At 37.3% G+C, this 13,581-nt stretch overlaps 2 protein-coding genes across 4 annotated transcripts in view; one reads left to right on the top strand and one right to left on the bottom strand.

The window, feature by feature from the left end:
* Positions 1-9,874, bottom strand: part of EAF2 (ELL associated factor 2) — a 41,014-nt gene extending 31,140 nt beyond the window's left edge. The window contains exons 1-2 of the mRNA XM_027585574.1: positions 9,687-9,874; positions 657-751 (exon numbers count right to left, since the gene is read on the bottom strand). Of these exons, the coding sequence (XP_027441375.1) occupies positions 657-751; positions 9,687-9,795 (204 nt within the window). The 5' untranslated portion in view covers positions 9,796-9,874. The remainder of the gene's footprint in view (positions 1-656; positions 752-9,686) is intronic.
* Positions 9,875-9,985: 111 nt separating this feature from the next.
* The window catches only part of IQCB1 (IQ motif containing B1), a 53,392-nt gene continuing 49,796 nt past the window's right edge, over positions 9,986-13,581 (top strand). The window contains exons 1-2 of one of the 3 annotated variants that reach the window (XM_027587476.2): positions 9,986-10,110; positions 10,584-10,811. The gene's annotated coding sequence lies outside the window, so the exon portion shown is untranslated. Of the gene's footprint in view, positions 10,111-10,412; positions 10,554-10,583; positions 10,812-13,581 lie in introns of those variants that run through there. The other 2 variants (XM_027587475.2, XM_027587477.2) reach the window with 2 other exon arrangements.

Here is a 13,581-nt window from a genome sequence, read left to right on the forward strand (position 1 = left end):
CTACCTTTACAGACTCTATTATCAATCAATTTTCATAATTCTGTTATTTATTTACTACATTAATTCATTTATTCCACAAACTTCTTGTTTTTCTCTATTAGAGCCTTTTACATACTGTTTCTTTGCCTAGAATAGTCTACTCCCTTTCTGCCTGATGAAATTCTACTTGTCCTTTAAGGCTCAGCTCAAATACCATCTGCCTTGTGAAGCCTTTCAAGATTCTACCAAGCAGAGTATTTGATTCCACTAATGTGCTTGCACAGAATTTTGTACATGCTCTAATGTATAGCATTAGACATCTGTGTGTCCTTCTGCTATAACAGATTAGGACTAGAAGGCTGGGAATATGCTATTATTCTTAGTTCAGGGTACAAAATCTGCCTCATAATACTAATTAATAAGCATATGTTTAGACCTCTAAGTGTTTCAGATCATTTGAAATGATAGTTCTTGAAACTTATCAAATAGATCAAAGTATTTTTAAAAAGTATTTTCAGATTGTTTTACCTAAAATAGCTTAATATAAGGGTTTTTGCTTTGTTGTATTGGTTAATTACTTTAAATATTACTATACAAATTGTGTAATTATTTTCATTTAAATTTAGTAGAAATCCTGCAAAAAGATACTTTCAGTCTAAATACATACAAATACTCACTTTTATATTTGGCAGAGTTATTGTCACCTGTTCACCTTTGCCGACTTCAAGCTCTCCTTCGCAGGAAGTGTCAATAGAAGCAGGTTTGAAATCATCTAAAAATAGAGACAGATACGGATTTTTATAAAATGGAACAATAGCCGGGTACCTGGATATCAAAAATATGATCATGTTTCAGGGGGTAAATCATTTTGCAACAGCCAGTAATTAAAATGGTTTAGAACAGTCTTCATATTACATATAAAATCCAACCCAATTTATTTCTGTATGTATAATTCTGAGAAAAAAAGAAACAACTAAACTCTAAAATAGTATTCCTCAAACCATGCTCCCTCCGAATCCTGTTTAGGTCAAGATAAACTAGACTAAGATGTTCCACTGCTAAAAAATACATAATGTCAGTGTTTTCACAGTTTGCTAAAAACTGGTATTAGTAGAATGTTTTCAATTTTCAGTCTTTCCCGTAATTTTTCTAAAACCACCTTGGGTGTCTACTATCACTTGCTGGCTGTCCTAGCAGAGTACATAATTAATGAATACGTGGCAAATACATATTCATGGGAAAACTTAAGAAACAGCAATCATTGAGTTTAATAGTTTGAGTTTTTCATGAATCCTACCATTAAAGGATATGTAAATTTAACCAAATCTGCAACTTCAGAAGAACTTAAAATAGGTTTTAATTTTGAGTTAAATCATAATTCAAATGTTATTAAAATATATTACCCAGAAGGAATTTAGGGTGCTCAGATATTTCACATGCTGAACAAGCTTAAAAACCTCTAAGATATGAAAGCCACTTAAAAATAATTCACATCACTGTGAATTGTGTAAGACTGATGAATCACAGACCTGTACCCCTAAAACAAATAATACATTATATGTTAATAAAAAATTTAAAAACTTCACATCAATTCATATCAATGACTGATAATTCTGATATAGAATTCCTCAGGTAATATATATTTTTCCAGGTTATCTCTTTATTAAAATATAGCATACATGCAAACTAGAACATTTATCATAAGCTTGACGAATTTTCAAAAGTGACACATATGTAATCAGCAACCAGATCAAGAAATAGAACATTATCAATCCCTGAAAGGCCTCTCCCAATTATCCCTACCCCACGAGAGTGATCTTTATATTAACAGAGAAGCCAAATACAAAAAGTCTAAATCCAAAGTACTGAACATTTATTAGAATTTAGGGAACTATAATAGGTAGATCTTGGGAAAAGAGAATCTTCCAGTGCTCATCAAATCATCTTCTGTCAATAAACAAAAGCTGGCTCTGCTTCCCACTGATAATTATAATGGCTAACATTTATGGAATACTTACTTCCTGCCAGGCGTCCTGCTTAACATTTCGTATTTAATTCTTATAATGACTAGGGACACCTGGGTGGCTCAGTTGGTTAAGCATCTGCCTTCAGCTCAGGTCATGATCCCAGGGATCTGGGATGGAGCCCTACATCGGGCTCCCTGCTCAGCGGGAAGCCTGCCTCTCCCTCTCCCACTCCCCCTGCCTCTCTCTCTGTCAAATAAATAAACAAAATCTTAAAAAATAATAATAATTCTTATAACGACTCTAAGAAAAGAAATGAAATCCATTCTTATTTTATGAAATCCATTCTTAAGTTCCTTAAGCACATATGAATATAAACAATTCACACTAAGTATTCTTTATAATATGATTTATTCTTTATGCTGCCTTAATTTAAAACTGAATACATGCAGTATCTCTTAAAACCTTAATGCTTATTTCTAGATTTTAAGAAACAGATTAAAAAAATAACATAAGCAATATGAAAAATGTGAAAGAATTTGATTTACGGTATATCCTTAGGTAGTACCACTGAGGATAAAGAAAAAATAAACTGGGGAGTTTGTTATTAGCAGTAAGGTAATGAGAAAGATAAAAAATAATTTAGGTGTTAAGTTTTAGATGCTTGAAAGAAGTTCTAGAGAAGTGTTAATTAATATCATTTGATTAAAAGACAACGATATTGAAGAAAACAAATCAGAATTGAGCCTTGAGTATCACAGAAAGAAAGTAGAAAGCAGAAGACAGGAAAATCCAAGAGACTACAAAAAATAATATTTTACTTTTTGTATCCACGATACAAAAGTAAAATAATAATAACAGCTATAACTTATATAATTACTTATATAATTATTTAAAAATTTTTCCTAATTACTTTTATCTCAAAGACTCACAAAAATTCTTAAAGTAGTGAATATCCCTATCTTACAGATAAGGCAAATGATGGTGGAAGAAATTAAGTCCCTTACCCAAGATCATGCAATTAATATTTGCTAAAGCTAGAATAAGGAACCACAGATTTAGTAGACTAAAAAGATAAGAGGTTAACCAACAACCTTTGATATCAGTCTTTTTTTTAAAGATTTTATTCACTTACTAGAGAGAGAGAGAGAGAGAGAGAGAGAGAGAGAGAGAGTGCACGCACAAGTGGGGGGAGGGCAGGGAGCGAGAGAAGACTTCCCACTGAGTGGGGAGCCCCACAGGGGGCTCCATTCCAGGACCCCAGGATCATGACCTGAGCTGAAGGCAGACACTTAACCACCTGAGCCACCCAGGTGCCCCTGATATCAGTCTTACTGATATCTAAATTGATGGAGAAAGAAGATAAGTTCAATTTGAGCTAGTAAATATCATTTGAAACCCTAAAGTGAAAACTTCATTTTATAAGGATGCATACAGAATAAATGAAGTAAATACCACTTAAAACATTTTAATATAAGTAATTTATCATCATGGTCTATGGGGGTACCCACAGTAACAGCCGTTGTTCATCTTAAAGTGTCTCCAACTTTTAAATTTTAACTATCCTTCAAAGTTCTGCTCACCAGTGTAAGTATTCCTGTAAATATTCCTCAATCTTCTTTATCACGCACATCTAATCACTATGTTTTTTTCCAAAATATCTTTCAGAGCCATCTCTTTCTATTATTGAGAGGACAAACTAGTTTTCAATCAACAAAAAACTAAACTATCAAAGTACCTACAGCTTGCCCATCCATCTGCTTTTCTCTGTATTTTTGCTCTTAGAATGTGGATCCTATTTCAAAGTCTCCTCTTCCCTAAAGCAGTCGCTGGGTGGAGCCCTTTCCTTACTTTTCAAAATCTCTTTTTTCTTGTCCACTTCTGTAGCATTTACCATACTGTTCATCAAAACCTAACATAAATGACATGGCATTATTTACGTCTTCCTGTGCATGCCCTTTTGGACTGTAATTTTTTAAATCATAATGCCTCATACTTTAATTCCTCCTGAATTATGGCTCCTAGCATAATACCTTTAATATAATGGGCACATATGAGATCTTTGTAATTGACTCTGGTTCATATGTTTATCCTTCTCTGAACTACCTCCAAACTTATTTTAAGTATAAACTTATTTCAGCTAAATTGTGTGCAAAAGGCTTGTTTTCTAATTGTTTCCTGAGGATCAGATTCATCTGTACTTCAAGACTTGTTTCTTTAGGGTAGATAACTGCCATATTTCTTTTGTACTTTTCACTAGCACATTTCTGTTCTCATAGAGGGCACACATAACTTAATATTTGACAGAGAATATTTGACATAGAGAATTAAAGAATTCTCTATGATAAATAGGTAAAACAGAAATGACATCCTAGAGTAAAACCATGGTTCTCTGATCTCCCATATTTTTCTGACAGTGACACAAAGGACAATACTGGGAGATATGACTGTCATTTAACAACAGCTAAATAATGCTTTAGAGAAGAGGCTAGAAAGGTAACCCAAGGCAGTGAAGCAGACCACTGGGGAATCATAGTGAATAAGCCCAATCTCAAGAAGACAACCAACTGCTGCCAAGAGGAATATGGATTTGGTTGGCCAGCTTATCTTCTGATTTTTGAAAGAGAAGCTGGTAATCCAGATTTCTGTATAAAATATCTTGATATTTACATATTTACAACAAATTTATTTTTTTACAGATTTTTTAAATTATTATTTTATTTATTTATTTGACAGAGAGAGACACAGCAAAAGAGGGAACACAAGCATGGGGAGTGGGAGAGGGAGAAGCAGGCTTCCCATGGAGCAGGGAGCCCGATGCGGCGCCCGATCCCAGGACCCCGGGATCATGACCCGAGCCGAAGGCAGACGCTCAACGACTGAGCCACCCAGGCGCCCCTACAACTAATTTATGTTAAAACAACAACTGTGGGCGCCTGGGTGGCTCAGTTGGTTGAGCAACTGCCTTCGGCTCGGGTCATGATCCTGGAATCCCGGAATCGAGGCCCGCATCGGGCTCCCTGCTGAAGGGGGAGTCTGCTTCTCCCGCTGACCGCTCTGTCTCTCATTCTCTCTCTCAAATAAATAAATAAATAATCTTTAAAAAAAATAAATAAAACAACAACTGTGTGGGTCAAACAAAGCATCTCTAACGTCAAACTCAGCCAATAGGCTGTTAATCTATAACCTCTGTATTAGTGTTTAAATACGGATTCTTTTTCTTTATATCATCACTTTTGATCTTCACAACTCTTTGAAGATTCGCACCCACATTTTACCAATAAGGAACTCCTCTAAAATAATGAAGCCAGTAAAAAATCAAGTCAGGAACTCAAGCCACATACTCCATCCACTCAAAACATATAGCCTTTTGCCTTATATTCAGTTCTTAACTTTTTCATGTATGGGGGGGTTGTTAGGAGATGAGGAATAGTCATAAGTCCCTATGGGAATCTGATGAAAATTATAGATCAGCTATAGATCCTCTCCACAGAAAAAATGAATGTATGAACATACATATCAAGTACTGTATAATTTCAAGAGATTCACAAGTCCCTGAAGCCTAGATGTCTATGGGACAACTATAAGAGACAGAAATGTACTCAAAATATCTGTAGCTGTACTTAATGATAATCATGAATTTATAATCAATAAATCAAAACTATTCTGAACCTATTTACACTTCTAATTATTTTGCTGTTAGAATAAATTCTACTTTTTATTGTTATATAAATATTGTCTTTTATTTGCCTTCAAACAACAAGTTTTTTTAAGTATACAACTTTTGAGTTTCAAGGGAACGAAGTATTGACCTAGAATTATAGAATTTGTTGAGTAATACCATGTTTTCCATATGCTTCCAAATGTCAAATATATTTTCGAAGTTGCTATTCCAGACTACATAGTTTCTTTCTTTCAGTTCTCCTTGGTTTGGAAAACTCACCACCAATGTTACCATTTATTTATTCTCTGTAGATTTCCTTCATCTATATTATTTCTTTTTTTTTCCCCAAAGATTTATTTATATATTTTAGAGAGAAAGAGAGAGGGAGAGGGTGCAGTGGGAGAGGCAGAGGGAGAGAAAGAAAATCTCCGGCAGACTGCCTGATGCAGGGGCAGGGCTTGATCTCATGATCATGACCTGAGCCGAAATCAAGAGTCCAACGCGTAACCAACTGAGACACCCAGGTGCCCCTATGTTATTTTCTTCTTTACAGTACAATTACTTATATTACATATAGAGTAGAAAAACATTTCCTACTTTGCACTTAATGCTTTTTCAGTCAATGCTGATCATTTTTCTGACTATTTCAGCTGTAGTGTCACATAATGTCTGTATCTTCATAACAGAATCACAGTTACTGTCATAAATTTACTTCCTGGGATATGAACTAATTCAACTAACTCCAAAACCCATACCCTTTCCAATATACCACAGTGATCAGAGAACATTCATTGTAAATATAATTTTAATCCCATTTTCATTAGCGTACCTTCTAATGTTTGCTCACACCAAAGCTTAACAACCACTTTTTGGGGAGTGGCTCCACTTGAAGGCTCAATCTTCCTGTAGTCACTGCCCATGAGTTCATCATTTAGTGTCAGCAAAAAGTAGTGTCATTTACAAACTTGGGAATTTCAATGTCTAGTTCCTTATCTAGCCATACATTGTAAAATTAGTACTAGCCCAAATTCAAAATTTATTCTAGCGCGTCCTGTTACTCAAACTCTTCCACCCAGTGACGTATCTGCTGCTAAACATTTAGCTTATCATTTATAGAACATCCCATGTCTTCCCTACCACATGCCAGACTTTATCTTTGATAGGCTTTATTGCTAAGCCCTGATAAATGCTTTTGAAAGTTTAATTACATTCATCGGCATTCTTCATACACACATGAATATAACCCTTCAAGAATAATAGTGACTACTATTTATTTTCTGCCATGCACCAAATACTGTGCTAGGTTGTTTATGCAATCTTATTTAATCCTTAAAAATCTCTGAAGTGTAGATATTATTACCATTTACATATAAGAAAACTGAGGCTGAGAGTTTAGAGAATGTTCCAAAAGTTACATTACATACATAGGTGGTGGAGGCCAGAATTCACATCCAGTTTTGTCCAAAGCCTCAGCATATTAAACAGGCATAATTACCCCTGTACATAAACATAGAATATTACTTTCTCCCAGATTATACTGACTCAACTGAGTGTTTGTTATATATTAGGTCCACCTGAACTAAAGTAAGATTTCCTGTTTTTTGTTTTTAATAGTTTTTTTATTTTTTATTTATTTATTTAAAGTTTATAAAACTCACTTCATTTTATTTTTTTATTTTTTCAATTTTTTTATTATTATGTTATGTTAATCACCATATATTACATCATTAGTTTTTGATGTAGTGTTCCATGATTCATTGTTTGCATATAACACCCAGTGCTCCATTCAATACGTGCCCTCTTTAATACCCATCACTAAGCTAACCCACCACCCCATCCCCCTCCCCTCTAGAATCCTCAGTTTGTTTCTCAGAGTCCATAGTCTCTCATGGTTCGTCTCCCCCTCCAATTCCCCCCCTTCATTTTTCCCTTACTACTATCTTCTTCTTTTTTTTTTTAACATATAAGGTATTATTTGTTTCAGAGGTACAGGTCTGTGATTCAACAGTCTTACACAATTCACAGCGCTCACCAGAGCACATACCCTCCCCAGTGTCTATGGCTCCCACCCCCCCACCACTCCAGCAACCCTCAGTTTGTTTCCTGAGATTAAGAATTCCTATTTTATAGTTTCCATCCCTTACTCTGAGTCCTTAAGAGGGAGGATCATATGGTAAATGAACCTATGCTCAAGGATAATGATTGGTTTTATTCAAATAAATCTAGAAAGATTCTGCCTGCTTCAACAAGAATAAAACTGAGGCTAAAATCTTTTCTTATGTCTTCCAGAGCACTAAGAGTGTATTCAAGCATCTGGGTTTTTTGTGGTCGTTATTCCTATGGTTGTTTTGTTTATTTTTGTTGTTTTTTTCATTCTTGTAGCTAGATCAACTGATTCTTGAGCTCTAAAGGCACAATTCCAGCATGTTGAGAACTTTTATGAATGAAAAGCTTTGAAGCACCTGCAAAGAGCTTTTCAAAGGCTATTTTATATTCTCTTCATTTGGGGTTCATGCCCTTAAAAGAGAATAAATACCCAAGTTACATGAAAATATAACAATGAAACAAAAGAGCAAATTTTTATAATCTTAAACCTTATGATTTGAAAAATTATTAAAAGGCTACTGCAAATCTGAAAAGGGAGAGAGGAGAGACTATTTGCGAGAAAGGCATGGAGAAACCAGGTAAAAGCTATATCACACTTTTGGAAAATGGGACTGGAGAGAATTCACTGGCACTCATTAGCTGTCTCACTGTGGTTAATGTTGGACAACAGAGTATGGCAAAGCAGAAAAAACAAAGGACAAAGGACAGGGGCGCCTGAGTGGCTCAGTCAGTTAGGTGGCCGACTCTTGATCTCAGCTCGGGTCTTGATCTCAGGGTCGTGGAAAAAAAAAAAAAAGAAAAAACAAAGGACCCTGTTGAAGATCTTCTGTTGACAAATATCTCCCCTGTTTATTCTACCAACTGGATGTTAATCTTGCTTAACAAAACCCTTTTATAAAATGTTAAACCTATTGGTCTTTATAACTTTACCCCAAGTTACTATAATTAGATCGTCTACAATTTAATTAAACTTTTGGAGAATGTTGAGTTTTAATTGGGTATTTTGATTGAAGCATGGAAAAGTTCAGAATAAAAACCATGAAGATCCCTGGACAGTCTAAGGACAGGATGACTGAGAAAGGTAGAATGATGAGACACTAAGGAAGAACAGGGCAGGGGAAAGGAAGTGAAAAAATACCTACTTTACAATTTTGCCACAGAAAAATAAAAGGTTATGATTCAAAGATCTTAGTTTCCATTCCGTTCTATAATTCTGAGGGCTACTATGCAAAGAATGAAATGTTTTACATACCAAATCATAATATGCTATATTTTCCTTCCTGGAATCTATACCATCCAACATTAAAGTAAAAGAGCTCCTTTTCTACCTCACCAACATAACAGAGGAAAAATTTATCAAAACTAGTTCCAGAGGACAATCAAAAGGAGAAATCAAAGGGAAGTAAATATCTTTCTAAACAAATGAATAACACACCCTCCAGTACTTTGATAATCAGTATTTGATAACTGAACGAAATCAGGGGTCCGATACAATTATTGGAATAGTTCAGAATATCTACTCAGGAACACACTAAACAAGAACTCTCATCAGACAGAGACAGAAAAAGTGAAGAAAAGAGGCAATATTTCCCTACCAGCCTCAAGGCATTCCCTTTCCCCTGCGTAATAGTTCGGTCTTTTGCACCTTCCCATCTGTCACCTTACTATTTTCCTATCCATCTCCGCATCACCTACCAGTTATGTCTGTCTCCACAGTCACCCCTGTAGATCTCCTCCACAAAGTTTCCCTTTCTGCTCACTTGAATCTCTCCGCCCAGGGTTTACCCACACCTGCTCAACTCCGGCTCCTTCCACGAAACCCCCGGGACTCCAGGCAGGTCAATGGATAGCGCTGGGCACTCCATTCTCCAGCAGAGTAAGGGGGTTTGTGGGAACACAACTCTGAGAGGTTTGTGCCTCCACACCCCCATATCCAGAGCTCCCCCTTTCTCCCGGGGATCGTTCTCACTCACATCGTACAGTGTGGAAGGCGCAGCGCGGCTGCTTCTCGAAACTCTCGCCTAACTTGAGAACCCGCTCGCGACGGTCCATGTGCGAGGGTCCCGCTGCTCCATTCATCATTATTCTCCAGCTGTGACTTTGCCTTGGCCACCTGCGCTCACTCCCATCTGCCACCTCATCCTTAAGCAGCTGCACTTGCTGTGGCCCAGGCAGCCAGCAGACTCCGCCCCGCGCCTGACGCGCGCGGCCCCCCGGGCGCCTCTCGCGTGCTTATTGGTTGCCTGGAGAGGGGCGCCCCGCCCCCTGGCTCCGAGAATCCTGGTTCCGCCTCCAGGCCCCTTCCCGCGTTGCGACGCACGCCGCCCCGGGAAGGCTGCGCAGTTGAGGGGCTTGGTGGGAGCAGGATCACCTGGAGGAGGATGCGGAGAGGATGAGGTAACCCACCTGAGGTGGCGACTGAGGAAGGAGAGAATCTCGGGGTGCCTGGAAGCCAGGGCCATAGGGTTTCTGGGCCAAGCGCCCCGGCTCGTAGGAGCTCCTAACGGGAGGATCAGCGCCCTTTCTGTGGAGATTTGTAGTGGAAACTGAGGCCCGGGGAGAGGCGGGAGCGGGGCACAAGGCCCGGTGTCTTGCCCAAGGCCTCGTACCGCCGAATCTGGGTCTAGAATCCGGAGCGAAGGAGCCCGCGGCCTCAGAGATTCGGACCTTGGACCTCACTGTAGGCGACGCCGTTACCTCGGCAATCGCCCTCTGATCTTTTCCAGAGGAAGTTCCCGGTGGTATTAGGACCGGGACAGGGGACGGCGAGGAAGGGGGAAAAAAAGATTCGGAGTTAGGAATTACGGTGTTTCGGATCAGTTGCAACCAGACTGCATTAGGTAGCCTTCTTTTATTTATTTCCTTCACAGTGATCCTTGGAGGCAGTAACGGCACGGGCAGGAAGACGAAATTCCCAAAGGATCAAGGCCCGGGTTCTTGCTGTGGCAACAGGGTAATAATTGAAAAATAATTGTCTTTTTTTTTCTATCAAGAATTCATGAGTTTCATGGTAAAGATGAGGGAAGTGTTGTATTAGAGGAGAAGCATCCAACAGAAAGTTTACAGATGGTTGTCGTCATGGGTGGTTGTTTTTCAGGGTAAGTATGTAATCCAACTCTACCCCCATGCTTTCTTTAGCCACATTTGTTGGTTTATTGTTTTCGGCAAGTACATGAATATGTCTCCCTTAATCTATCTCCTTGTCTAAATTCTACTTTTTTTCAGGAGTATTAAGACTGTTTTGTGTGGTAGTTAAGTGCTCAGGTTCTGGAGCCAGAATTTTTTTTTTTTTTTTTTTTTTTTTTTTTTTTTTAAAGATTTTATTTATTTATTTGAGAGAGACTGAGAGATAGAGAGCACGAGAGGGAAGAGGGTCAGAGGGAGAAGCAGACTCACTGCTGAGCAGGGAGCCCGATGTGGGACTCGATCCCGGGACTCCAGGATCATGACCTGAGCCGAAGGCAGCCGCTCAACCAACTGAGCCACCCAGGCGCCCCTGGAGCCAGAATTTTTGTATTTCAACCCCAGCTTCGTACTTTACAGTGTGGCTTCATGCAAGTTAAAGAATGCTCATCGTTAAAATTGGGGGAAAAATAATAGTGCTTATTCCTTAGAGTTGTTGAAAGGGTTAATTGAATTAATACATGAAAGGATTTAAAACAATTCACAGCACATAGTAAAATCTCTCCAAATGGTTATCATTATTGATGTATAACTCTATTGTCCCGCAACGTTTTAGAACCATCCTTGGTTTCTGCTTTCTTTTCTAAATCTTGAATTATTCTGGAAAGTAGGAATTGCTATTTTGTTTACTTTACAGATAAGAAAACTTGTTCAGAGAAGCCCACTCCTCTGATTCTGTGGTCTGTTTTCTTATCATCTGTGTCATTTATTTGGCACTTAAAGTATTTTATATAATTATTTTATTTTACATGTATGTATATATGTGTGTGTATACTTTTTCTTTCCCAACCAGAACATGAACAACAGGGACTCTGTCCCATATAAAATTCTTATGACCAATGCATCTAACATAGTGCCCTACACACGTGTTTGGTGATGATGATAATGTTTTGAGGGTGTTTTATTATGTTAACCAGAGGGCAACAACAGTGTTTTAAGCCTATTTTACTTTAAAAAGACTTCTAATTAGAAATCTGAGGTTTCCATACTGAATAAAGAAGAAAGCAGGTAGTCAAGAAATTGAGTTTTAAAATGCCCAAAGTTTGTGCTTTTATTCCTTGTTTCAACATATATTTATTAAGTACCTACCAGGTATCAGTTAAGGCACTGGTCTAGCCTCTGAGAATATGGCAGTGAATCAGAGATAAGAAGGCAGCAACCAAGGATGGTATGAATTTTATTGTCATGAAACTTACTGGTGTGAATTTTCACCAAACTTGTATTAAAATGAACCAGGTTGTACTAACCCAGGAATTTAAAAAAAAATCAGATTAATGAACTAAATAGAGTTCAAAAATGTACCCAAGTGACATTTCAGATTGCTTTGTTTATATCTATTCATGACATATTACTTGAGAAATTTATGATAGCTGTATGCATTTGTTCTTTTCTATAAATCTATAACCTCGTCTAACTTAAAAAAATATAGTTAGGTTTCTATCTTACACCACTCACAACTTAAATGTGTGTGTAAAAACAAACAAAAAAAGAAAATATAAAGATATAAGTGAATGAAGATAGCACTAAAACAAACCATAAAAACACCAGAAAAAATTAAGAGACTATATTTTAGCTTTTAGGGTAGGGAGGACCTTTCTAAGAATGTCACCAAGGTAGATGTCATAGACTAAAAGATTGTTATACTTGAGTACATGAAAATTGTAAAACTGTGGTAGAGACACTATAATCAAACTTAATAAATGACAGACAATAAGAAATTGTTTACAGCCAATATAAAAGGTAAAGGGTTCATATCCGTGTATGAAAAGCTGAAAGCGGGCGCCTGGGTGGCTCAGTTGTTAAGCATCTGCCTTCGGCTCGGGTCATGATCCTGGGGTCCCGGGGCTCCCTGCTCAGCGGGAGGCCTGCTTCTCCCTCTCTCACTCCCCCTGCTTGTGTTCCCTCTCTCACTGTGTTCCCTCTCTATCAAATAAATGGATAAAATCTTAAAAAAAAAAAAAAGAAAAGCTGAAAGCTTCTACACAAGAATAAACCAATGTAAAAATTGTTGAAGCATATGAATAGAAAATATATGAAAGAAGAAATGGCCAGTGAACATGAAATGTGCCTAATTTGTCTGATAATCAAAGCAATACAAATTAAAACAAGATACCATTTTTCATCTAGCAGAAATATAAAAGATAACAGAATGTATTAGTGAAGGCATACTAAAATGAACACCCTTGTATGTTGTTAGTGGAAATACAAATTGGAACACCCATTTTGAACACCCATTTGGTTTAAATATATTTTGATGCACTCTTACAAAAGAAGCATAGCATAATGCAGCCCTTGGAAAAAGTGAGATAACTATCCACTCTCTTGGAAAGTTGTATGTCTATTATGTGCCAGGAGTGACACCAGGAGTTGTGGTGGGCTTTCTTTGAAATATTTTCAGAAAACTTGTATTTTAACGATTTATATTTTACCTAAAGGGATGACATTTCGGTGCTTGTATTATGTCCAAGTCTTCAGTATAAAGGACAGTGGTGCCAGTGGTGAAGAATAATAGCTAAAAATAAGTGAGTTAGAAGTGTGTCATTTGGGAATACATTTTGTGTTTTTTACTATTTTACATGGAAGGGGATATAATTAACATTGTAGTTAAAACCATAGACTTTGGAGTTAGACTGATCTGGATTTGAATACTGATTCCACCATATGCTGGTGGAACTATGATAAGTT

This window comes from Zalophus californianus, chromosome 1 (assembly GCF_009762305.2).
Source record: "Zalophus californianus isolate mZalCal1 chromosome 1, mZalCal1.pri.v2, whole genome shotgun sequence".
NCBI lineage: Eukaryota > Metazoa > Chordata > Mammalia > Carnivora > Otariidae > Zalophus > Zalophus californianus.